Genomic DNA, 27227 nt, shown 5'->3' with positions numbered 1-27227 from the left:
CCCTCCTCAGCCAGGCACAGGGTAGTACCATACCCCCCCCCCCTCCTCAGCCAGGCACAGGGTAGTACCATGCCCCCCCCCCTCCTCAGCCAGGCACAGGGTAGTACCATACCCCCCCCCTCCTCAGCCAGGCACAGGGTAGTACCATGCCCCCCCCCCCAGCCAGGCACAGTGCAGTACCATGCCCCCCCCTCCTCAGCCAGGCACAGGGTAGTACCATGCCCCCCCCAGCCAGGCACAGGGTAGTACCATGCCCCCCCTCCTTCCCTCCCCCGTGCGGCTCCTTTAAGAGTTCAGAAACTTGAGATTTGTTTGCGCAACAGTCAGAGCAGCGGAGCCGCCAAAGTGTCTAGACTGTCACGTGACCGGGGGCGGCCAATGGGGGGCCGAGCTGGGCCCGAGTGTGAGCGACACAGAGCGTGAGCACAAAGAGCGGAGAGCACCGAGCGCTGCCACCGGCTACACCGGGAGCCGACCGAGCGCTGCACAGCGGGGGGAGCGGGGTGGGGGCCCGGCCGGGGCTGTGCCATGTGAGCGCCGGACATCCCGCATCTCCTCCCCGCAGCATCTGTCCGCCTGTGGTCCCCGGGATGCCGGAGCGGTGCGGAGCCAGCGGGAGACACCGACATCATGGCACACCTCCGGGGGGCCCCACACGGCTCTGACCACCGGGGGCCCCGGGAACTGCACCGCGCCTGACACTGACTCCATCCCCTGCAGGAGGACCTGCATCGTGCCTGGCTGAGGACAGAAAACGCTGCGCCTGGCATCCAGTCCATCACCTGGAGCAGGATCTGCTGTGTGCCTGACTGTGGACAAAACTCTGCACCTGGCTCCAAACCCATCACCTGGAGGAGGAACTGCTGTGTGCCTGGCTGTGGACAAAACTCTGCACCTGGCTCCAAAGCCATCACCTGGAGGAGGAACTGCTGTGTGCCTGGCTGAGGACATAAAAAAGTGTGCCAGGCTCCAAAGCCATCACCTGCAATAGGATCTGCTGTGTGCCTGGCATCCAGTCCACCTGCAATAGGATCTGCTGTGTTCCTGGTTGAGGACAAAACTCTGCACCTGGCTCCAAACCCATCACCTGGAGCAGGATCTACTGTGTGCCTGGCTGAGGACATAAGGTGCGCCAGGCTCCAAACCCATCACCTGTAATAGGATCTGCTTTGCGCCTGGCACTGAGTCCCTCACTCCAAGCATGCTCTGCTGTGTGCCTGGCATCTAGTATATCACCTTGGGGGAACTGCTGTGTGCCTGGCGTCCAGTTCATTACATAGAGGAATTAGAAGCTCTTGTGCACCTGGCATCCAGTACATTAGCTGGAATAGGATCTGCCGCGTGCCAGCTCCATCACCTGGAAGAACTGCTGTGTTCCTGGCACCGAGTATTACCTGGAGGAGGATCTGTTATGTACCTGGCACCGAGTCTATGACCTGAAAGAGGAACTATCTTGTGCCTGGCTGGATATAGAACTGTGTGCTTGGCACCAACTCCATCACCTATAAGTGGGTCTGCTGTGTGCCTGGCTGGGGACAGAACAGCACGCCTGGCATAGGAGATCATTAAAAGAAAAAACCTATGTGCCTGGCATGCAGGGGATTGGCTAGAACCGGGCACAGGAGAGGATTGGCGGGCACAGGGCGCACCTGGCACAGGAGAGGATTGGCGGGCACTGCGCGCACCTGGCACAGGAGAGGATTGGCGAGCACTGCGCGCACCTGGCACAGGAGAGGATTGGCGGGCACTGCGCGCACCTGGCACAGGAGAGGATTATGATGTAGCGCTGCGCACCTGGCACAGTGGAAGCCCTCAGATCGCTGCGCACCTGGCAGAAGACGGCATTGCCCCGCCCTAGAAGTACCATCGTGGCCCCGCAGCGCGGATTGCTCCTCCCAGGCTGTGCCGCCCCCGCGCAGCCACATGCCGACACCCCCAGCTCGCCTCGGGCACTGAGGCTACGGTGACCCGGGCCCATCCCCGGGGGCGCCGCATGTTCAAGTCCAGACGCACCGGGCTGGTTCGGCGCCTGTGGCGGAGCCGGGCGGGCGGGGATGGCGGAGTGTCTTGCTGCGGTCTGTCCGAGCCGCCCGGCGGGTCCCCTGAACTGCGGTCTGCCGCGTCGGGCGTGCTGAAACGTTTGAAGGAGCACGCTCTGTGCGCCCTGCTGGAGGCGGTGGAGTCCAGGGGGGCGACCCCGGGGGGCTGCGTGCTGGTGACCCGGAGCGGGCCCCCTCCTCACCTGCTGCTCTGTAGACTCTTCCGCTGGCCAGAGCTGCAGCATTCCGGGCAACTGAAAGCGCTGAGCGGGTGTCAGGGAGCCGGAGGAGCCGACAGCAACAGCATGTGCTGCAACCCGTACCACTACAGCCGGTTGTGTGGCCCAGGTGAGCGAAGGGGTGTGACAGCAGGGGATTGGGGTCACTAATGCTCATGCACTGTGCCCATGGGGGGGGGGGGGAATTTTGGCTTGACATACAATTTACAACTAGTCGCACGTTTTCATTGAAATCAACGGAAAGGCGTGTTAGGACGCATGTCGGTGTGCGTCCCAATGCATGATCAGGTGCATCGACACACACGGACATTACATCGAACGTTCATGGTAATGCACGTTAATGTGTTGACATGAGTTTTTCAAGGAAAGTAAATGGGGGCGGGGACGAATCAACGCAAATAGTCCCTTTAAATCCTGGAATATTAGACGCAAAAGGCAGAATAGTTCTTCAGCACCTCCTGCAGCCCTGCAACACCCCCTGCAACACTAGAGATTGGTAGAAGGAAGTAGCAGACAAATGTCACAATTTCATTCCCTCTGGTGTTCTCCAGGATTGTTACATTGTATCTCTTACTACAAAGATCTGCGCTCCTCAGCGCCCTCTAAGGGCCACAATGTGGTACTGCAGCACAAGGGAACCTAGCCTAAAGAATATTCGTTTTTGGTCAGTTTGCACAGAACGAATGTCCATGCAGGTTTGCTGGATAAATGGCTGTGGTGTTGTTTTTTTTTTTGTATAAACTGAACCCCCCCATGCTCAGGTTTGGTGGTCCCGGAATGCTGAAGACGGGATTTAGGCTCCGTTCACACCTATGCAGTTTGCTTTATTTATTTCAGGTACTTATATAGCGCCGTCATTGTATGCAGCACTTTACATATATATGGTGTCAGTGGGAGGAAGGGTGCCCCATCACTGGTGTCAGTGGGAGGAAGGGTGCCCCATCACTGGTGTCAGTGGGAGGAAGGGTGCCCCATCACTGGTGTCAGTGGGAGGAAGGGTGCCCCATCACTGGTGTCAGTGGGAGGAAGGGTGCCCCATCACTGGTGTCAGTGGGAGGAAGGGTGCCCCATCACTGGTGTCAGTGGGAGGAAGGGAGCCCCATCACTGGTGTCAGTGGGAGGAAGGGAGGCCCATCACTGGTGTCAGTGGGAGGAAGGGAGGCCCATCACTGGTGTCAGTGGGAGGAAGGGAGGCCCATCACTGGTGTCAGTGGGAGGAAGGGTGGCCCATCACTGGTGTCAGTGGGAGGAAGGGTGGCCCATCACTGGTGTCAGTGGGAGGAAGGGTGGCCCATCACTGGTGTCAGTGGGAGGAAGGGTGCCCCATCAGTGGTGTCAGTGGGAGGAAGGGTACCCCATCCTTGGTGTCAGTGGATGGCACGAAGGCCCAAGGACCAGATAAAGGCTAGCAAAGGACCACATCTGGCCCAAGGGCTGCAGTTTGGAGATCACTGGTTCTAATTGGTCAGTATGGTCACCTGGTTTGGTCTTTTTTTTTTTTTCCCGGTGCTCACTTTTCTATGTTTCTGCCATGAAAGCTTCTGGTAGTATTTTTCTTCTGGTCACACATGAACCACGCATACTCATCTTGGGACACATTCTCCATCTGCCTTGGGTGCTGGCATGCCAGCAGCTGTTCGGTAGAATCCATGTATTTATTTATTTCAGGTACTTATATATCGCCATCAATGTACGCAGCGCTTTACATATATATTGTACATTCACATCAGTCCCCGCCCCCGAGGGGCGTACAATCTAAGGTCCCTAACTCACATTCATACATACACATACTAGGGACAATTTAGACAGGAGCCAATTAACCTACAAGCATGTCTTTGGATTGTGAGAGGAAACCGGAGTACGCGGAGGAAACCCACGCAGGCACAGGGAGAACATGCAAACTCCAGGCAGGTGGTGCAGTGGTTGGGATTCGAACCAATGACCCTAGTCCCTAACCCTCAAGGGGTGTACAATCTAAGGACCCTTACTCACAATCATACATACACATACTAGGGCCAGTTTAGACAGGATCCAATTCACCTACCAGCATGTCTTTGGATTGTGAGAGGAAACCCACACAGGAACAGGGAGAACATGCAAACTCCAGGCAGGTGTTGCTGTGGTTGGGATTCGAACCAATGATCCTAGTTCTGCCAGGCGGAAATGCTAACCATTTAGCCACTGTGCTGCCCATTTATGTCCATTTTGCAGTGTTGTTTGCTACACACGTTTTTGGCGTGTTTTTGATGCGTTTTGTTCAGCTTTTTTTTTTTTCCTCTCTTTTGTTAAAGTGGATTTTTTTTTTGTTGCTGGGCAGAATAAAAATACAAAATGCAGCAAAAACGCACTACCATGCATTTCAGCAGCTTCTCCATTGAACTCTATTGTAGCAAAATCACTGCTTTTTGCGTTTAAAAAAAAAATAAAAAAAGCTGTGACCGTGTCACATAGGAAACCATGTTAAATGGACTGTAGTGCGTTCCTGCAAAAAAACGCATTGGTGTGAACGGAGCCTTAAAGTGAACGTAAACCAGCCAACGTGCCCTCCATGCTGCCGGTTAGTGAATGCTAAAATAGACCCTCCAAGTACTTACAGGTCATGCAGAGCCATCAGACCAACACACGGGGGTTGATTTACTAAAGGGAATCTGGCTGTCCACTCTGCAAGGGAATTTTCCGTTTGTTTAAGCAGTAATAAACCCAAAAGCAAACATTGATTATATTGCAGCTTAGCAATCATTAGATGTGGCGCCTGCATTAGTTTTCTTTTTTTTTTTTTTTTCTCCTCTGTTTTCACCCTGTGATCTGGCCACTAACACATCTGTATTAGAGCGCCCCCACTTTGGATGACGGAACACAGGGGGCACCTTTTGGACAGCAGCATTGTCAGCCTGTGTGGGGAGTAGAGTGTTGGATGTACTTGCAGTTTTAAATACACTAACAAATTGAAGCCAAACCCTTAGCTTAAGCGGTATTAAACCCAAAAGCAAACATCATTCGATGCATTTATTTATCTTCGTTCTATTGTGATCTGGTGATTCGGACCGTAGTGCAGGCCATCTATCTATCCATTCAGTCGTACCCGACCCTTGGTGATTGCATGGACTGTCACTCGTAAGCGACTTCTTCCATGAATTCTCTTAGCAATTATTTTACAGGGTAGGTTGCCAGGTCTTCCCCCAACCCCCACCATGCAGGAGATCCCACATGGCCAGGGATGAAACTAGGACAATTTAGACAGGAGCCAATTAACCTACCAGCATGTCTTTGGAGTGTGGGAGGAAACCGGAGCACCCGGAGGAAACCCACGCGAACATGCAAACTCCATGCAGGAGGCGCCATGGTTGGGAATCAAACCCATGACCCAATTACTGCAAGGCAGAAGTGCTAACCACTAAGCCACTGTGCCGGCCATACACGGGTCAAATTCTGAACGAATTTTCTTTAAAAAAAAAAAATCAGACATTTCCTGCGTTTTGTAATGCGATGGCGCCACCATTGATTTACAAATCCGACCGACCAAGTCTTCAATTTTATGTTGCTTCAGAAAAGAATTTTCATGGCCAAGAATTTTTTTTTTCTTTCCAGGTCACACCTCACGCTCATTTCTTTCTCGCACAATTCTCCCATCATTGATTAGAAGTTCGTTAAGTTTTTTTTAAAAACATTTCCAACATGTCCGATCGCTCAGATTCGACGGTCGCCCAAAAACTGGTCGTTGCTGTAGCCCCACTAATGGTGCGAAATTCAAATGAAAATTCTTAGAAAAGATTTTCGAAAGACAATTCTTTTGGAATTCGACCCGTGTATGGCCGGCCTAAGTCCGTTTTTCAAGAGAACAAGCTCTCTTGAACATGTATCAGTTTATAGGGACAAACCATTATACCACTGACAGGGGCGCTTACAATGGTCAGCTTTTATTTATGTAAAATCTTTAGCACAAAAGGAAAAAAAAAAAGTGCTGTGACTGCTTATAAAGAGAGATCTGGAGTTTGGCTTCAATATCTAAATCTGCTAGTCCATCTAACACTCCCCTCCCCCCAGACTGACAAGGTTGCTGTCCAAAGGTGCCTCCTGTGGTCCTTCTTCCAGAGTGGGGGCGCTCTAATACAGGAGGTGTGTAACTGGCCAGATCACCGGGTGAAAGCAGAAGGGAAAACTAATGCAGCCGCCACATCCTATGACTGGTAAGTTGCAATATATTACAGTTTTGGGTTCAATATCACCTTAGTGAAGGAGGAAAAGCTCTGCTGACTTCCTTCATCCAATCATGTGCAAGCGAAAATACTGTTTTGTTGTGTGTGGTGTTTTTATACCTCACAAGACCTCCTTCTCTCTAGTTCCCTGGTCTCCTCCTCCCATGCCCGCCTCCAGGACTTCTCCAGGGTGTCACCCATCCTCTGGAACTCCCTGCCCCAACCCATCAGATTATCACCTACTCTCCTCTCCTTTAGGCGCACCCTGAAAACCCATCTCTTCAGGGAAGCCTACCCCACCCCCTGCTAATCTGCCGACCTCCTCCACTCTTCCTACCACTTCATCCCCCACAGCTATCTCCTCCTGTACCACTATCCCCTCCCTCCTAGATTGTAAGCTCCAAAGAGCAGGGCCCTCAATCCCCTCATGTTTTGCATTGTATTGGTATTGTTCTGTCACATGTTCTGTCCCCCTTTGTAATGTACAGCACTGAGCGAACTATTGGCGCTTTATAAATGCTGTATAATAATAAAAAAAAAAAAAAAAAAAAAATATATATATATATATATATATATATATATATATATATATATATATATATATATATAAATTAGTCCTTGCCTGTGATTGGGTATTTCCGGTAAAGTGAATTTTCCCCACTTGCTAAGTGGTGAAAGTTCTCTTGGAAAGTGAGCAGTCTCTTTCTTTTTAGTAAATCAGCCCCACTGATTCTCTGCTGCTTCCAGATAACATTCCGTGGCCCAGCGGCCGGTACTATGAGAGACTGAGGAATATATTGTTTCTTCTCAGAGCTCGGATCCCTTGGCTATGGCCAGAAGCATGGAATTTAGGGGGGGGGGGGAGGCTTTGGAACTGAAGGATGACTGCACTGGTTGACCAAAAATATTCGGTTGTGTTCCTTTCTGGGTTTCAGGACCCCTTTGGTAGAAGGCAATGTATGCATTGGGGTGCACTGCCTTGTATTGTAAAATGCATTGGGGTTTCATTCACACTGCATGGCATCTCAAACCACTGTCCATAGAGCAGATGTGTTGCTGTGCATTGTGGGAACGTGCGTTAACTCGTGTTTAAATGCTCGTTGCTGCAACACGTGTGAATGGAAAGTAGGATTCCTAAACCTATCTAGTCTTAAAACTGCCCCCCTTCCCAGGGGCGGACTGACAACTCATGGGGCCCCCGGGCAATAGGGGATCATAGGGCCCCTGTGTTCTCACCCACACCCAAAAAAGCCAATGAAAGGTACCAGGGGCATCTCATGGGGCCCCCTACTGACTCTGGGCCCTCGGGCAGTGATGAGTGCTCAAATGGTCAGTCTGCCCCTGCCCCCCCAACATTTATGGTGACTAACCTGTGTGAGACATATATACTGGCCTATTTTCAGCCCACTTCACTTTGGTCATGTGATGTGTCATCCAGCTGCTGCTGCAGGGGAGAGGAGAGAGCAGCAACAACGGATGGGCCATAGGAGCCTATAGGTGACGTCGCTGCTGCAGGCATTGCCATCTGTTGTTGGCGCTTTCCTCCCCCCGGCAGCTGCCGGTGGCGGACACGGGATCATGTGCCCCACACCAATGCTGACTAACCTGTGTAAGAGAAATGTATATACATGCCCACTTGACTTCAGTCTTATGATGTCATCCAGCAGCTGCTGCAGGGGAGAGGAGAGAGCACCGACTCCAGATGGGCCATAGGAGCCTATAGGTGATGTCCTGCAATGGCTGCAAGGGAGAGGAGAGAGCACCGACAACTGATGGGCCATAGGAACCTATAGGTGACGTCACTGCTCCAGAGATTACCAGCTGTTGTTGGTGCTCTCCTTCCCCCGGCAGCTGCAGCTTTCTGACACGGGATCACGTGCCCCTCCTGTCCTGCTCTTCCAACACCAGTGCTGACTAACCTGTGTAAGAGAAATGTATATACTTACCTGTTTTCAGCCCACTTCACTTCATTCATATGATGTGTCATCCAGCCGCTGCTGCAGGGGAGATGAGAGCGCAGCGACAATAGATGGGCCATAGGAGCCTATAGGTGACGCCCAGCGGTGGCTGCAGGGGAGAGGAGAGCGCAGCGACAAGGGATGGGCCATAGGAACCTATAGGTGACGTCTCTGCTCTGGGCAATACCTGCCATTGTCGGTGCCCTCCTGCCCCCAGCAGCTGCCGCTGCCTGACACGGGATCACGTGCCCCTCCTGCTCTCCCAACACCAATGCTGACTAACCTGTGTAAGAGAAATGTATATACTTACCTATTTTCAGCCCACTCTGGCCTCGTGATCCCCTGTGTCAGCCAGTGGCAGCTGCAGGGGAAAGCAGGGAGGGCCAACAATGACTGATAATGCCTGGGAGTGGTCGCAATACATATAGGCTCCTTGGGCCCATCCATTGCCTGTGCTCCCTCCTCTTCCCTGCAGCTGCCACTGGCTGACATGGGATCACATGACCGCAACGGGCTGAAAAGGGGCATATACAGCTTTCTTACACAGCTTGGTCAGCATAGGTGTCAGGAGGGGACCGTTTTAAGACTAGTTAGGTTTCGGCTGGAATTCTACATCAATGATGGTAGAATGGAGAAAGATGGGCCGAAGATTTCTGAGTTTAGGTTTGCTTTAAGGGGCCAATGAAATATGAGTAATAAAGGTGCAATGGATGGATTGAGATGGATTTGTACAAGCAGAGAGGAGGGAAGTGGGGGACATGGAGAATCTGAATTGGTGCTTAAAGTGGTTCTTCTACCCCCAACAACCCCCCCAAAAAAAGTGAATTTTTGCAGCCACAAATAGCTGGTGACTTTTAGTCACTGGTTCTGCCAGTTGTGTCCCGTCCCAGGCAGTTGTGTCCCGTCCCGTTGGTGTCTCGGGGTGGATTGGCGCCCTATCATTGGTGTCAGTGGGAGGATTGGGGCCCCATCTTTGCTGTCGGTGGGAGGAATGATGCCTCATCGTTGGTGTCGGTGGGAGGAATGATGCCCCATTGTTGGTGGGAGGAATGATGCCCCATTGTTGGTGGGAGGAATGATGCCCCATTGTTGGTGGGAGGAATGATGCCCCATTGTTGGTGGGAGGAATGATGCCCCATTGTTGGTGGGAGGAATGATGCCCCATTGTTGGTGGGAGGAATGAGGCCCCATTGTTGGTGGGAGGAATGAGGCCCCATTGTTGGTGGGAGGAATGAGGCCCCATTGTTGGTGAGAGGAATGGCGCCCCATCGTTGGTGTCGGTGGGAGGAATGGCGCCCCATCGTTGGTGTCGGTGGGAGGAATGGCGCCCCATCGTTGGTGTCGGTGGGAGGAATGGCGCCCCATCGTTGGTGTCGGTGGGAGGAATGGCGTGCACCATCGTTGGTGTCGGTGGGAGGAATGGCGTGCACCATCGTTGGTGTCGGTGGGAGGAATGGCGTGCACCATCGTTGGTGTCGGTGGGAGGAATGGCGTGCACCATCGTTGGTGTCGGTGGGAGGAATGGCGTGCACCATCGTTGGTGTCGGTGGGAGGAATGGTACCCCAAAGGGCTGGATAAAGGCAAGCAAAGGGCAGCGGTTTGGAGACTTCTGATGTAGATGGAAATGCCCTCCAAGAACACATCTCTTTAGTCTATCTAATCGCTGGTGTCGGTGGGAGGAATGGCGCGCCCCCCTCCATCGCTGGTGTCGGGAGCAATGGCGCCCCCCATCGCTGGTGTCGGGGGCAATAGTACCCCTAAAGGGCTGGATAAAGGCAAGCAAAGGGCAAGAAGTCGGCTCTTTAGTCTATCCAATACTATCTAACTCATGACTGTGATGGACACCCTCTCTAAGCAATTTTGGGGCTCGGAGACAAAGGCCAAGCACCAACTTCTTAGCAGAAATTGCTTGAGGCGTAATAGGGCAACCCAGCATTTTGGGGGCTTCAGGGGCATGCTAGAAAATCATCCAACCAATAGGTATTCTTGGCCGATCTGTTGCATGGATGTATAACTGTAATCGTGGAGCCAATTTCCGGTGTTGACTTGGATATTGAACATGTAGGGTATAAGGGCCACACTGCTATATGTAGGCATTGCTTCTGTTGCTATTGTCCTGGAGAAGTGGGAGATATAGTGCCCCATAGTTGGTATCGCTGGGAGGAATGGCGCCCCATCCTTGTCAGTGGGAGGAATGGCGCCCCATCCTTGTTGTCAGTGGGAGGAGTGGCGCCCCATCGTTGGTGTCAGTGGGAGGAGTGGCGCCCCATCGTTGGTGTCAGTGGGAGGAGTGGCGCCCCATCGTTGGTGTCAGTGGGAGGAGTGGCGCCCCATCGTTGGTGTCAGTGGGAGGAGTGGCGCCCCATCGTTGGTGTCAGTGGGAGGAGTGGCGCCCCATCGTTGGTGTCAGTGGGAGGAGTGGCGCCCCATCGTTGGTGTCAGTGGGAGGAGTGGCGCCCCATCGTTGGTGTCAGTGGGAGGAGTGGCGCCCCATCGTTGGTGTCAGTGGGAGGAGTGGCGCCCCATCGTTGGTGTCAGTGGGAGGAGCGGCGCCCCAAAGGGCTGGATAAAGGCAAGCAAAATACAGCAGTTTGGAGACTTCTGATGTAGATGGAAATGTAATTGTGGAGCCAATTTCAGGTGTTCACTTGGATATTGAGCATGTAGGGTATAAGGGCCACACTGCTATGTGTAGGCATTACTACTGTTGTCCTGGTCCTGGAGCAGTTGTAAGATATCCAGATCAGTTGGATTTGCAGTTAGCCCAATGGGCAAATGTACATGTAGCAAACAAAATGAAAGTCTCTACCTGGGTGCCTACAGTTTGTCTACTTAGATATAGAACATGTACGGGGCAAGGGCCACATGGGTTTGTTTGTGCCGCCATTGTCCCGGCTCAGTTGTAAGATATCCAGACCAGACGGATTTACCGTCAGCCCAATCTGCCCCTGTACGTACAACAAAAGAACCAAACTCCACCTGAAAGGATACAAATTCCTTAAACACAACACAAGCTGAGAATTTTTAAAGGGTAAATCCACCAAAGACCATTTCTATTTTTGAATTCGAAGTGGCACAGATAAGTGCATGCCTCTATCCTCGGAGCTGTAGCCTAGCGCAGAGTGTGAACAGCTGCTCTAATTAAAGCTATTAACTGATTTATCCTTCCATGAACATGCTTGCACATATCAGCCAAGCATTCATGGAGTGGAGAAGGGCAGCCAAACAGCCCCAACATCGGCTTTGGCTGAAAATAAATCGTCTACTCCAGGGGTGTCAAACTCCATTTCATCTCGGGCCGTATCAGCATTATGGTTGCCCTCAAAGGGCCGGTTGTATCTGTAAGACTAGATGTCCAGAGCACCCCCCCATTACATCAGATGTCTACAATCCCATATCATGCCTAACAACACCGTGCACCCCTTTTGGGGGAAGAGCTGGAAAGCAGAAAGTGCAGGGTCTGGAGGAGGACCAGAGGAGGAATGGAGTCAGTTACCAGAGTCTGCTGAATGCTGAGGCCAGGGGAGGCAGAGATGAGGGGGTGCTGTAGCTGCACTGAGAGGTACAGGATTTGGCAGAGGAGTTCTATTCTCCTCTCTGCTCCCAACTGCTAAGACAAGGTGGTGGCGGAGACAAGGGGGTACCTGCAGGAGAGGTGCAAGGGCCACATGAAATAGCCTGGAGGGCCGGATTCGGCCTGTGGGCCTTGTGTTTCACACCTGTGGGTCTATTCAATTGCCTGTTCCCACTCGGAAGACTGACTGCTGAGACAAGGTGGGGGTGGAGACAAGGGGGTACCTGCAGGAGAGGTGCAAGGGTCACAGGAAATGGCCTGAAGGGCCAGATTCGGCCTGCTTGCCTTGTTTGACACTTGTGGTCTACTCAATTGCCCCACGGGAGACTGACTGCTGGTGTCGCCCAATGACCGTATAAACATGTACCGAATATTTAGAGTTGGCTAGCCAATGGTGTGGTCAGTTCTGCCTATTACGTATTTCGGTCTGCCTTGCTGAACATTTGTATCCTGTGGTGTCAGTAGGACTTGCTTGGCCAATGTGGCCTTCTTATGACTACAACCTCTTCCCTGGACATTTGATAATCCAGACATCTGTTGGCCTTTGAACATTGAGGGCAGGTTATACATGTACCGATCATTGGCAGAGAAGATCTGAACTCTAAGAAGACCCTCATGAGTAGCAATAAACTTTGGGTGTGTTCAGACTAGGATCTGAACCTACGTGTGTGAGCCCGCCTGGAAGCTTTCACCTGTACGGGCCAATTATCTATGACTGGAGCGTGTACAAGGTCACATTTACGTGCGGCTGTGGGGGCTGGGAGTACCCTCAGCCACAGGTGATTGGCCTGTACAGTCAACTGCTTCCTGGTGGGTGCAGATCCCGGTCCTCCAAGGTCCATCGCTGGTCTTGAACAGGCTCACCTAACTAGTAAAATCCTAAATAAATTGTAAAGTTCCATACCCTGTATTGTAAATTTCTACTAGCGTATTGTGAAAGATGGGATTTTTGAGGCACAACTATTAAAAAAAAAAAAATATATATATTTTTTTCAATTAAATATAAAACCTACGAATGGAACATACGATATTTCATAAAATTAATACATTTTACAATCTTTCACCAAAACATTTTATACAAATGGTGTACATATATGCTGGTCTACGCGTTTCATGGAATACTCCACTTTTTCAGGAGCCGGCAGCCGCATTTTGTATCAAAAGTGATCTGAATAAAAAACAAATGGCCAGGATCCACCAGTTGTTGGTGTAAGGAAGGGATCTGTGTTCATAGCATTATGCGAAATCCTCCGCTTTATACTAGACCTCTGATATCAAATGAAAAACTTCTAACTTCCACTAATTGTAGTGAGTCGCAATCAGCTGGACTTGTTCTGGAATGTTGATGACCCTTTGTAACTTGTCCAGGCCACTTCTTCAGTTGCAGTGAGTGTCCGGAAAATACCCCAACATCTTGATCCAATCACCACAGAAAGGCAAATGTGATTGTCCAAGAAGGGGATGGGAGGTGTGAAAACCATGGGACCCCCCTGTTCTGGTTGCATAATCCCATCCTAGGTGTATGGAAGACTTCATAGGTGATAATTCTTCAAATTGCAAGGCTGAAGTGTGTAAATGGATAGAAAACTGGCTCAAAGATGGTATTCAGAGAGAGTAGTGGTTAATGATTCATACTCTGAAGGGTCTAGGGGTGTCAGTGGGGCACCCCAAGGTTCAGTGTTAGTGGGGCACCCCAAGGTTCAGTGTTAGTGGGGCACCCCAGGGTTCAGTGTTAGTGGGGCACCCCAGGGTTCAGTGTTAGTGGGGTACCCCAAGGTTCAGTGTTAGTGGTGTACCCCAAGGTTCAGTGTTAGTGGTGTACCCCAAGGTTCAGCGTTGGGACCTTACTTTTTAATATATTTATAAACAATATAGGATCTGGGATTATAAATCCCATTTCAGTCTTTGCAGATGACACCAAGCTGTGTCGGGAATAACGTCCTTACAGGATGTCTCCAATTTACAAGCCGACCTCAATGCTCTGTGTAATTGGGCAACTGTGGCAAATGAGGTTGAATGTTGATAAATGTAAGGTTCTGCACTTGGGGGCTAAGAATATGCATGCCTCATACATACTGGAGGGGTACAACTGGGGGGTCAATGGAGAAGGATCTGGGGGGTCAATGGTGAAGGATCTGGGGGGGGTCAATGGTGAAGGATCTGGGGGGGGTCAATGGTGGAGAAGGATCTGGGGGTTCTGGTAGATCACAAGCTTAATAATGGCAGCAATGCCAAGCTGCGGGTTCTAAAGAGAGCAAAATCCTCTCTTGTATTACTGTAGAGAGGTATAGACTCCAGAGAGAGAGAGATCATTTCCCCCGGTACAAATCATTAGTAACACCTCATCTGGAATATGCAGTTCAGTTTTGGGCACCAATTCACAAAAAGAACATTGAGGAAGTACAGAGAAGGGCAACCAAACAGATAAGAGGCATGGAGGAGATCAGCTATGAGGAAAGATTAGAGGAACTGAATTTATTCTCTCTTGAGAAAAGAAGATTAAGGCTCCATGTACACGAGCCTACCCTGACTGCCGGCTGCGGGAAACCACAAATTGCCAATTTTTTTTTTTTTTGGAACTCTTTTGGGTGACTTTGGTGAGATATTAGGGGTCTAAATCAGGGACGGACTGACAGCTCATGGGGCCTCCGGGCAATAGGGGATCATGGGGCCCCTGTGTCCTCGCCCACACCCAAAAAAGCCTATGAAAAAGCCAATGAAAGGTATCAGGGGCATCTCATGGGGCCCCCTACTGACCCCGGGCCCTCGGGCAGTGCCCGAGTGCTCGAATGGTCAGTCTGCCCCTGGTCTAAACAGACCTATAATGTTCCACCTGTGAGAGAGGAGATTGAGGACACAGCCCTCAGTCTCCATCCCTGCAGCCTCAGCTGTACAGAATGAATGGGCAGGAATAGCTCTGTACAGAGCTTCCCGATCAGTCACAAACTGAAGCATAGTAAACACAGTTCCGTAGCGATCACTCACTGTGTCCATTCTGAAAAAGAAGAAGCCGGTAAATGGCATATTTACCAGCTCCTTCTCCACTCCCCATCCTGAAAGCATCCCCCTGCAGTTCTGCTAGCTTCCCCTTCTCCCCTCTCTCGCCGGCTGCTGCGGGGGATACTTTCAGAATGGGGAGCTGGGGGTAGCAGGACCTGGAAAGGAGGGGCAGCGGGGGTGGCATATAGAGGAATACCCACCATTTTCCAATCACTTTGAAATCAAAATTCTGCATGTTTTATTCCCAGGCCAGGAACTTGGAAAGCATTAAAGCCCATTGGATTAGCATGACAGCCGAGCAGCAAGCATTTCCAATAGATCAGCATGCCTCCGTATTCTCTCAATACAGGTTTTCTTTTAAGCCTTGCTTGGCTGAAAAATTGGGGGAAAAAAAGTAGAAGTAGTAGATTCCCAATTAAAGAAGAACTTGCAGTACAATGCAAGGCCCCATTATAAGATCATGGCCCCTCCCTCAGTAAGAAGTTTTTTTTTTAAAAAAAAGAGTAGAGACTAGTGAACCACTTTACAACCGCGCTATAGACGAAAGACGGTGTCCAGTGCTGGGAGGGCGCCATATGACATGTTCCCAGAACACGTCCCCTGCATGCCCCCCCAGCGGCACGCACCCGACACTGTTAGTGATCGCTGTGTCCTACAGACACAGCTGATCACATGACTAGGTAAAAGGCCAATCACAGCGACCTTTTGGGAAAGATGGAGGAGAAAAAGCTAAATGGGTCTACAGGGGCTAAAGGCCATAGTCAGCATTACCAACTCCATTAATGTAAGCTTACATTGTTCTGCTGATAGGCCTGTTGATAGGCCTGCGTACCAAATTCATGAAAGTTCTTCCTCAAAAAAAGAAAAAAATCACCATCTGGAATTGGATGAGCACACTGAGGTTTTTGGATATATTCTGTGGTTGGGGGATCTGATTTATTAAGGGAATCCAGTGTTCTGTGGGACCCTAGAGTTCCCTCAGAGGTTGCTGAGGGTTCCTTGAGCTGTGGATGAGTGATTTCCCAGCTGTTGGTGCCTGATACTTCCAGGTCCAATATCTGATGTCTCCCACCCATCCTTCTCATGGAGGCCCATCTATGCCAAGCTGAAGGCTGGTGCTGGGAAAGATGGAGGAGAAAAAAGCGAAATGGGTCTACAAGGGCTAAAGGCCATAGTCAGCATTACCAACTCCATTAATGTAAGCTTACATTGTTCTCTGAGAGACCTGCTGATAGGCCTGTGTACCAAATTCATGAAAGTTCTTCCTCAAAAGAAAAAAATCCCCATCGGGAATTGGATGAGCACACTGAGGTTTTCGTATATATTCTGTGGTTGGGGGATCTGATTTATTAAGGGAGTCCATTCTCCACCAGTGTTCTGTGAGACCCTAGAGTTCCCTCAGAGGTTGCTGAGGGTTCCTTGAGCTGTGGATGAGTGATCTCCCAGCTATTGGTGCCTGATACTTCCAAGTCCAATACCTGATGTCTCCCAGCCGTCCTCATGGAGGCCCGTCAATGCCGAGCTGAAGGCTGGTGCTGGGAAAGATAGAGGAGAAAAAGCGAAATGGGTCTACAGGGGTTAAAGGCCATAGTCAGCATTACCAACTCCATTAATGTAAGCTTACATTGTTCTCTGAGAGACCTGCTGATAGGCCTGTGTACCAAATTCATGCAAGTTCTTCCTCAAAAGAAAAAAATCCCCATCGGGAATTGGATGAGCACACTGAGGTTTTTAGATATATTCTGTGGTTGGGATCTGATTTATTAAGGGAATCCAGTGTTCTGTGGGATCCTAGGATTCCCTCAGAGGTTGCTGAGGGTTCCTTGAGCTGTGGATGAGTGATCTCCCAGCTGATGATGCCTGATAATTCCAGGTCCAATACCTGATGTCTCCTACCTGTCCTCATGGAGGCCCGTCTATGCCGAGCTGAAGGCTGGTGCTGGGAAAGATGGAGGAGAAAAAGTGAAACTGGTCTACAGGGGCTAAAGGCTTTAGTCAGCATTACCAACTCCATTGTCCTAGGGTTCCCTCAGAGGTTGCTGAGGGTTCTTTGAGCTGTGGATGAGTGATCTCCCAGCTGATGGTACCTGATACTTCCAAGTCCAATACCACTTGACAAGGCCACCAACATGACACCAGTGATCGTTTTAGCTGTCTGTAAGGATGGTTTTCTGACCTTCACTGTAAGGGGGGCATTCTTCCCAATGGTAATAGAAAGTTCTTCCCAATGAAAGAGGACATTACTTCCACTGACTCTTGATAATTTTCAGTAGTGGGTCCCGGATGCATGAAAATGATTTCCAGGGTTCCTCTGGGGTAAAAAAAAAAGTTGAGCGGCTGTATTAGAGGGTACCTCAAGCTTTCCATACTCAATGTTCCTTCAAACATTCGTAATGAAATTCTGAAAATTTCTTCATCAGAACCAATGTTGGGTCAACAAATTTCATCCAGACCTGAATCTGCGGTGGAATCCCAGATGCATTGCACAGGTTTTATTATAATATGTCCAGTTTTGCTGGAACAGAAATGATTGATCATTCAGTACTAAATTTTCCATCCCGCTCCTTCAACTTCAGTGCGGTCAAAAACGAATGTCAGTTTGAATCCACTAACCAACCAGAATCGAGTGAGTGTTACGAAAATGTAAAGCCAGCTTCAGCTAAAACCTGGAAATAGAACAGATGAGTGTTTTTAGTGTTAAATTGTAACAAAGGCAGAAGCCAGCCTGGCCCCCGCCCTCCATTTCCCTGGCAGTAAGTGGCTCTAGGATATCCGAGAAGCCCTACTACGGCAATTATCACCCAGTAATCACATGCTGATCAATGTGACCACACTGAGAGCTATAGAATGATATGCTGGTCAATACTGTTCCTTCGGAAGATCAATCATCACAGAGCAGTATTAGGATTAATAAGTAAAGAGCGCGTCCGTGTATGGATGACCCATTACTAACAGAGTATACACTAATCACCTACCAATTAATGTGTTCCTAACCCCACAACAGTACAATCAGTCTGTAGATGCAGTAAAGCATGCTTGTTATACTCACTGTGGAACCTAAGGGGTTAATCCTCTTCATTGTGTACAAACGCTGTTTGATCCTGTCTTCTCTGATCCTCCCCTTCTTCCAGTGCTCCCCTCTTATTTCCTGATAAGACATATTGTGTGGAGTCACTATGCACATGCTCAGTTTGGTATGTATTGCTAGAGTTTTTTTTTCTTTTTCTTGGGATGGTGCATGTGATCATCACAGGGCCAATCAGCGCTATCCAAACAGAGGTCAGGGGTTCTGCATCCTCTTAGAGCAAAATAAAAACTCCTCCTACAAGCTTTAACCAGTGCGCGGCTACATACTGATAGAAGTCACAAGACTGCTATATACTGCTGATGAGAAAAGGGATTTAGCAGTTTATATGTACTAAAATAATTCCATTTACATGTACTGTGGGAGACCGGATATAGTGAATGCAGGGTCCAAGGAGAGCAGATATAGTGAATGCGGGGTCCGTGGAGACCGGATATAGTGAGTGCGGGGTCCGCGGATATAGTGAATGCGGGTCCAGGGAGAGCGGATATAGTGAATGCTGGGTCCGGGGAGAGCGGATATAGTGAATGCGGGGTCCGGGGAGAGCGGATATAGTGAATGCGGGTCCAGGGAGAACGGATATAGTGAATGCCGGGTCCGGGGAGAGCGGATATAGCGAATGCCGAGTCCGGGGAGAGCGGATATAGTGAATGCCGGGTCCGCAGAGAGTGGATATAGTGAATGGGGGGTCCGCGGAGAGCGGATATAGTGAATGGGGGGTCCGCGGAGAGCGGATATAGTGAATGCGGGGTCCGCGGAGAGCGGATATAGTGAATGCGGGGTCCGCGGAGAGCGGATATAGTGAATGCGGGGTCCGCGGAGAGCGGATATAGTGAATGCGGGGTCCGCGGAGAGCGGATATAGTGAATGCGGGGTCCGCGGAGAGCGGATATAGTGAATGGGGGGTCCGGGGAGAGCGGATATAGTGAATGCGGGGTCCGGGGAGAGCGGATATAGTGAATGCGGGGTCCGGGGAGTGCAGATACGACGCTGCGTTCCTTTAAATGACAATTGCGCGGTCATACAACGCTGCACCCAAATTAAATTTTCATTCCCCCCCCCCCCCACAAATTGAGCTTTCTTTCTGTGCTATTTGATTACTCGTGCATTCTTATGTTTTGCGCAATAAAAAAAACCCCAAAAATTTTGAGAAAAAAAAAAACAATATTTTTGACTCTTTGCTATTAAACATGTTCAGTAAAAAAATTTTACAAAATCAAATTTCGGCATAAATGTATTCTGCTCCAAAAACAAAAAACCCAATATGTGTAAATTAATTGGTTTACGTGATAGTTATAGCGTCTACAAATGGAAGTGCATGAGAGCAGCGGCTCTCCGGGGGTCGCTTCCTCTTCATTGGCTGAGACAGCAGCAGGAGCCATTGGCTCCTGCTATTTTCAGTCACAGCCAGTGACCCAACGAGGCAAAAGCATGGGGCAGGGCTGAATTGTACTTTGTGTGAATGGACACACAGAGCAGTGGCTCGGGTGCCTCCATAGCAAGCTGCTTGCTGTGGGGGCACTAGGCAGGAGGGAGGAACCAGGAGCGCCGGTGGGGGACCCGAGAAGAGTATGATCGGGTCTGCTCTGTGCAAAACCACCGCACAGAGCAGGTAAGTATGACAAAGTATTGCCTTCAATATCACATTAGTCCACGGCCCTCTCCTAAGCATCACAAAGCAGGGAGATTTAAAATAGAAATGAAAGGTACAACGTTTGTGGCTAGATATGAAAAAAAATATAAATACATTCCCCCCCCCCCCTTCTTCTTTTTTTTTTTTTTTTTTTTCCTATGTAAGTGATCACATACCGTCTGTACTCAGCTGCATAGAGAGGTGAGGGTGGAGAAACAGCAGGACACTGGTCTTCCCAGTGAATGGCTGTGCAGAGGGGGTGGGGGAAAAGTCTTATCTTTGGAGGAGAGCAAGTTCCCAGCACAGCTAGAAAACTGTCTGTGCTGTGCTCTCATGCCTAGTGTGGTCAGTTTTTAATAGGAAAGCAGAGGGACTGGTAGGAACTTCACACAGAGGAAGCAATACAAAGAGAACAGGAGCCTTTTTCATACAAGTACATAGTACAGCAGGCACAGAGCAGGAATATGACATGTCCTGGGGTACCCTATTCTTTAAAAAGGTAACCATCAGTATAGTTGAATATAGTTGAGTCGGGGATACCAGGCCCATGGCTGCAGCTCTCAGCTGAAAATGGGTCACAGGAGTGCAGAACGAAGTGCACTCCTGTGGCCTACAGAGGAGCATGGCCACAATCGCTTTGGCTATTCTTCTCCTTTAATGAACATATGTAAGAAATATAAAGTGTTATCTCCGTTTTGGCTGAAAAAATGGAAAGTTTTTTCGCAAATTATAATTGGCTTTAAAAAATGTTGCAAATTTTTAGTGGAATGAGGGAAGACATCTAGAAGAGGTTGAAGCTTGACACCCTATCCAGAGCTTGAAAAAAAAATAGTGTGTCTTCAAGCTGATCCTACATCAGTAGAATATTTTGTTTGAATTATTTTTTATTTTTCAGAACGTTTGACTTTGAAGGCTTTCTTGAGGGTCAAATTAACCTTCATTTTCAACCGTACTGATAAAAAAAAAATTTGAAGGAACAGGATGCAAAATAATTTTCAAATGAAATTCTAACCGTGAATGTGATTTTCATTCAGGAAAATTTGTACATATTGTAGTGAGACCTCTTTTTTACTTCTGGATTTCCATTGCAATAGCTGGGCTTTGGAATGAAATTAGTTGACTCATTGGCAAAAATGTTCTGACAAACAATTTTTCAAATTTCCTTACAATTTTTGTTATTTAGTAGATGGTGATGGTGGAATAATCTGATGTCCTCTTCGGTTAGTAGATGGGTGACGGTAGAGTGGTCTGAGGTCCTCTTCAGCTATTAGAAGGTGATGGTAGAATGGCCTGTTGTTCTCCTCTCCATTTAGTAGATGGCGATGGTTGAGTGATCCGATGTCCTCCTTTCCATTTAGTAGAAGGTGACGGTAGAGTGGTCTGGGGTCCTTCTCTCCATTTAGTAGAAGGTGACGGTAGAGTGGTCTGGGGTCCTTCTCTCCATTTAGTAGAAGGTGACGGTAGAGTGGACTGATGTCCTTCTCTTCAGTTAGTAGATGGTGGCCGTAGAGTGGACTGATGTCCTTCTCTTCTCTTAGTAGATGGTGGCGGTAGAGTGGTCTGATGTCCTTCTCTTCAGTTAGTAGATGGTGGCGGTAGAGTGGTCTGATGTCCTTCTCTTCAGTTAGTAGATGGTGACGGTGGAGTGGACTGACGTCCTTCTCTTCTCTTAGTAGATGGTGGCAGTAGAGTGGACTGATGTCCTTCTCTTCAGTTAGTAAATGGTGACAGTAGAGTGGTCTGATGTCCTTCTCTTCTCTTAGTAGATGGTGGCAGTAGAGTGGACTGATGTCCTTCTCTTCAGTTAGTAAATGGTGGCAGTAGAGTGGACTGATGTCCTTCTCTTCAGTTAGTAAATGGTGACAGTAGAGTGGTCTGATGTCCTTCTCTTCAGTTAGTAGATGGTGACGGTAGAGTGGACTGATGTCCTTCTCTTCAGTTAGTAGATGGTGACGGTAGAGTGGACTGATGTCCTTCTCATCAGTTAGTAGATGGCGACGGTAGAGTGATCTGATGTGCTTCTTTCTATGTGGTAGATGGTGACAGTAGAGTGGTCTGATGTCCTTCTCTTCAGTTAGTAGATGGTGACGGTAGAGTGGACTGATGTCCTTCTCTTCAGTTAGTAGATGGTGACGGTAGAGTGGACTGATGTCCTTCTCATCAGTTAGTAGATGGCGACGGTAGAGTGATCTGATGTGCTTCTTTCTATGTGGTAGATGGTGACAGTAGAGTGGTCTGATGTCCTTCTCTTCAGTTAGTAGATGGTGACTGCACAGTGGTATGATGTCCTTTTCTCCATTTTGTAGATGGCGATGGTAGAGTGATCTGATGGCCTCCCTTCCATTTAGTAGATGTGATGGTAGAGTGGTCCCATGTCCATCTCTCGTGTTAGTAGATGGTGACAGTAGAGTGGTTTTTGGTCTAAACAATTTTTTGTTTTTTGTCAAAATTATACTGGTGTACAGCTTTAGATACTCTGTAACTATGTTAAATAAGCATAATGCTGTACATTTCTGAATGGACTATTCTAAAGTAGCCAGTATGCTGAAAAATGTTAGGCTTTATCCATTCCTTTTTTTTTTTTTTTTTTTTTTTTTTTAAATGTGGAATTTATTCCTCGATTTGAAGACATGGCCGCTGATGCCTAGTTTTGCCAACTCCTTTTATGCTGCCTCTATTAGTTTAGCTTTGGTGAGACAACATTTTCTATTACTGAATTTTCTCACTCAGAAGACTTGCATAGGTTGCCTTCATGAGAATGGGGAGTGTGAAAACGTCGGCCTCCTGGCTTGAATCCCTGCCAGCAGCACTGTAGCTAATGTTGAACAACACTTCCCGTGATTCTTCGCACATATAGTTTGACTGGTGTCAAGGGCAATGTCTGACAAGTGTTCCTGAGGTTCTTCATTGTGCTACCCCCACCCCAGAGAAACCAGACATTTAATATGGGCATCTATGAGGAAAGACTCTTTCCTGTTACATAAGTGGAGATTTGCCAACTTATTCTGCATCAACCCCCATGGTCATTGGCTGTGATTCTTTGGGTATTAGAAACGTACATATTAAATTTACTATTATCTGAAGCAGCCTTTCTCGACCTTTTTAATGTGGAGGAACCCTTGAAATACCTTTTTGGTCTCAGGGAAGATCCCTTACATTGGTGAGCTGGGGAAGAATGCCCCTTACATTGGTGGTCATGGGGAAGAATGCCCCTTACATTGGTGGTCGTGGGGAAGAATGCCCCTTGCATTGGTGGTCGTGGGGAAGAATGCCCCTTGCATTGGTGGTCGTGGGGAAGAATGCCCCTTGCATTGGTGGTCGTGGGGAAGAATGCCCCTTGCATTGCTGGTCGTGGGGAAGAATGCCCCTTGCATTGCTGGTCGTGGGGAAGAATGCCCCTTGCATTGCTGGTCGTGGGGAAGAATGCCCCTTGCATTGCTGGTCGTGGGGAAGAATGCCCCTTGCATTGCTGGTCGTGGGGAAGAATGCCCCTTGCATTGCTGGTCGTGGGGAAGAATGCCCCTTGCATTGCTGGTCGTGGGGAAGAATGCCCCTTGCATTGCTGGTCGTGGGGAAGAATGCCCCTTGCATTGCTGGTCGTGGGGAAGAATGCCCCTTGCATTGCTGGTCGTGGGGAAGAATGCCCCTTGCATTGCTGGTCGTGGGGAAGAATGCCCCTTGCATTGCTGGTCGTGGGGAAGAATGCCCCTTGCATTGCTGGTCGTGGGGAAGAATGCCCCTTGCATTGCTGGTCGTGGGGAAGAATGCCCTTGCATTGGTGGTCGTGGGGAAGAATGCCCTTGCATTGGTGGTCGTGGGGAAGAATGCCCCTTGCATTGGTGGTCGTGGGGAAGAATGCCCCTTGCATTGGTGGTCGTGGGGAAGAATGCCCCTTGCATTGGTGGTCGTGGGGAAGAATGCCCCTTGCATTGGTGGTCGTGGGGAAGAATGCCCCTTGCATTGGTGGTCGTGGGGAAGAATGCCCCTTGCATTGGTGGTCGTGGGGAAGAATGCCCCTTGCATTGCTGGTCGTGGGGAAGAATGCCCCTTGCATTGCTGGTCGTGGGGAAGAATGCCCCTTGCATTGCTGGTCGTGGGGAAGAATGCCCCTTGCATTGGTGGTCGTGGGGAAGAATGCCCTTGCATTGGTGGTCGTGGGGAAGAATGCCCTTGCATTGGTGGTCGTGGGGAAGAATGCCCCTTGCATTGGTGGTCGTGGGGAAGAATGCCCCTTGCATTGGTGGTCGTGGGGAAGAATGCCCCTTGCATTGGTGGTCGTGGGGAAGAATGCCCCTTGCATTGGTGGTCGTGGGGAAGAATGCCCCTTGCATTGGTGGTCGTGGGGAAGAATGCCCCTTGCATTGGTGGTCGTGGGGAAGAATGCCCCTTGCATTGGTGGTCGTGGGGAAGAATGCCCCTTGCATTGGTGGTCGTGGGGAAGAATGCCCCTTGCATTGGTGGTCGTGGGGAAGAATGCCCCTTGCATTGGTGGTCGTGGGGAAGAATGCCCCTTGCATTGGTGGTCGTGGGGAAGAATGCCCCTTGCATTGGTGGTCGTGGGGAAGAATGCCCCTTGCATTGGTGGTCGTGGGGAAGAATGCCCCTTGCATTGGTGGTCGTGGGGAAGAATGCCCCTTGCATTGGTGGTCGTGGGGAAGAATGCCCCTTGCATTGGTGGTCGTGGGGAAGAATGCCCCTTGCATTGGTGGTCGTGGGGAAGAATGCCCCTTGCATTGGTGGTCGTGGGGAAGAATGCCCCTTGCATTGGTGGTCGTGGGGAAGAATGCCCCTTGCATTGGTGGTCGTGGGGAAGAATGCCCCTTGCATTGGTGGTCGTGGGGAAGAATGCCCCTTGCATTGGTGGTCGTGGGGAAGAATGCCCCTTGCATTGGTGGTCGTGGGAAAAATGCCCCTTACAATGGTGGTCGGTGAGAAGAATGCCCCTTTTACGGGGGTAATCAGAAGACCACCCTTACAAACAATTAAAAAGGTCATGTCATGCCTTGCAACTGGCTCTATCAAGTGGATGTGTAGCTAAGTTTACGCAGGCACCATCAAATTGGAGTTCAACCAGCCACATCTCAAGAAACCCCAAACAACCTTTGGGAGGAACCCTAGGCTTCCACGGAACTCGGGTCGAGAACGGCTTCCTACATAAAAGTGAGTCTCTTTTTTTTTTTTTTTTTTTTTTTTTTTTTTTTATTCTGGGTGGCTCAGAAACATGGTATTGTTTTCAAACTATTTGTTCCATATTTAGGACACTAACAATAGGATGCTTCACGTTCAACGTGGGCAGAAATAAGAACTGAAATGACAGGGTAGTTCTGTGGCTTACCAAGGGTGGGTGGACTTCTCAGTATTCAGAAGAGTCCAAACAGGGAATCTGTTTTCATTTTAAAGTGGAAAGCTCCTATAGTAAATATTATGTTCCACCAAGGGGAAGAGTTGCTGAGATAATTCAAAGTGTGGAACAAGAATAAAAAGGTCTTCCATGGGTAGAGTCCTACTGAATAACTTTGACCACTGATGGCCAGTTGGTGACTAATAAGATTTTGGTTTTTTTTTTTTTTAGCTGTGTGCATGATGAGTAGAATACAAAGACCTTCCACTGTAGATATCTTTCTTGCTACCTATTCGTATTTTGTAGGTTTTAAATACACAAGGCAACACATGCATACCTTCTGTTCCAAGTCTCTGAGTGCGGCAGTAATCCTAGCAGAGGGAAGAATGAGAAGTATGGGTCCCCTCATGCCTGGAAAGTGTCAAGCCTAAAAGGGGTTATCATGCTGTTTAGTCATGACAGGCCTGCGATGTTTCCCACTAAAGACCTGTTTTCTCTGTGTAATTACACAAGTGGCCCCAGGCAAGGAATAGAAAAGCTCTCCTTGAAGAGATAAGGAATCTGCCACTTAGTAACCCCTTCGATTTCAGAGGAAAACCATTTTCAGATCTCATATTCAACAGAATTTTTTGCCTTTTTTTTTTTTCCCTCAAAGTAATCACATAAAAAGTTTTTTCTGTAAACTTACGGATCTGAACGCATATGAATTTTTTAGTATGGGCTGGGCGCACGCATGCAGCTCTGTAAAGGCCAGTAAACTTGCGCATTCTGAGTTTATGTAAGTGCAGAACAAATGGACTCTACTGAAGTATAGGAGCTGCTAGCGTCCCAGCACCCAAGGCAGATGGAGAATGTGTCCCAAGATGAGTATGCGTGGTTCATGTGTGACCAGAAGAAAAATACGAACAGACGCTTTTATGGAAGAAACCTAGAAAAGTGACGATCGAGAAAAGACCAGACCAAGACCAAACCAGGTGACCATACTGACCAACTAGAACTAGTGATCTCCTAGATTGTAAGCTGGAAAGAGCAGGGCCCTCGATCCCCTCATGTTTTGCATTGTATTGGTATTGTTCTGTCACATGTTCTGTCCCCCTTTGTAATGTACAGCACTGAGCGAACTATTGGCGCTTTATAAATACTGTATAATAATAATCTCCAAACTGCAGCCCATGGGCCAGATGTGGCCCTTTGCTTGCCTTTATCTGGTCCTTGGGCCTTCGTGCCATCTACTGACACCAGTGATGGGGCTCTCTTCTTCCCACTGACACCAGTGATGGGGCTCCCTTCTTCCCACTGACACCAGTGATGGGGCTCCCTTCTTCCCACTGACACCAGTGATGGGGCTCCCTTCTTCCCACTGACACCAGTGATGGGGCTCCCTTCTTCCCACTGACACCAGTGATGGGGCTCCCTTCTTCCCACTGACACCAGTGATGGGGCTCCCTTCTTCCCACTGACACCAGTGACCGGGTTCCCTTCTTCCCACTGACACCAGTGACCAGGTGACCATGCTGACCAACTAGAACTAGTGATCTCCAAACTGCAGCCCATGGGCCAGATGTGACCCTTTGCTTGCCTTTATCTGGTCCTTGGGCCTTTGTGCCATCCACTGAGACCAGTGATGGGGCGCCAGTCCTCCCACTGACACCAGTGATTGGGGCTCCCTTCTTCCCACTGACACCAGTGATTGGGGCTCCCTTCTTCCCACTGACACCAGTGATTGGGGCTCCCTTCTTCCCACTGACACCAGTGATGGGGCTCCCTTCTTCCCACTGACACCAGTGATGGGGTTCCCTTCTTCCCACTGACACCAGTGACCAGGTGACCATGCTGACCAACTAGAACTTGTGATCTCCAAACTGCAGCCCATGGGTCAGATGTGGCCCTTTGCTTGCCTTTATCTGGTCCTTGGGCCTTTGTGCCATCCACTGAGACCAGTGATGGGGCGCCAGTCCTCCCACTGAGACCAGTGATGGGGCGCCAGTCCTCCCACTGAGACCAGTGATGGGGCGCCAGTCCTCCCACTGAGACCAGTGATGGGGCGCCAGTCCTCCCACTGAGACCAGTGATGGGGCGCCAGTCCTCCCACTGAGACCAGTGATGGGGCGCCAGTCCTCCCACTGAGACCAGTGATGGGGCTCCCTTCTTCCCACTGAGA

General features: G+C 49.5%; 1 protein-coding gene across 1 annotated transcript in view; it reads left to right on the top strand.

Annotated features, from left to right (window-relative positions):
- Positions 1–373: 373 nt before the first annotated feature.
- Positions 374–27227, top strand: part of LOC149451764 (SMAD family member 6-like) — a gene marked incomplete at its 3' end in the record, with an annotated part of 49110 nt that continues 22256 nt past the window's right edge. Inside the window, exon 1 of the mRNA XM_089690195.1 lies at positions 374–2387. Within this exon, the coding sequence (XP_089546321.1) occupies positions 1994–2387 (394 nt within the window). The remainder of the gene's footprint in view (positions 2388–27227) is intronic.

The sequence above is a fragment of the Staurois parvus genome, unplaced genomic scaffold (assembly GCF_062004578.1).
Source record: "Staurois parvus isolate SC_StPar_1 unplaced genomic scaffold, SC_StPar_1.0 ptg000521l, whole genome shotgun sequence".
Classification (NCBI taxonomy): Eukaryota; Metazoa; Chordata; class Amphibia; order Anura; family Ranidae; genus Staurois; species Staurois parvus.
The sequence above is the reverse complement of the archived record's forward strand: the minus strand, read 5'-3'. Positions and strand labels throughout refer to the sequence as shown.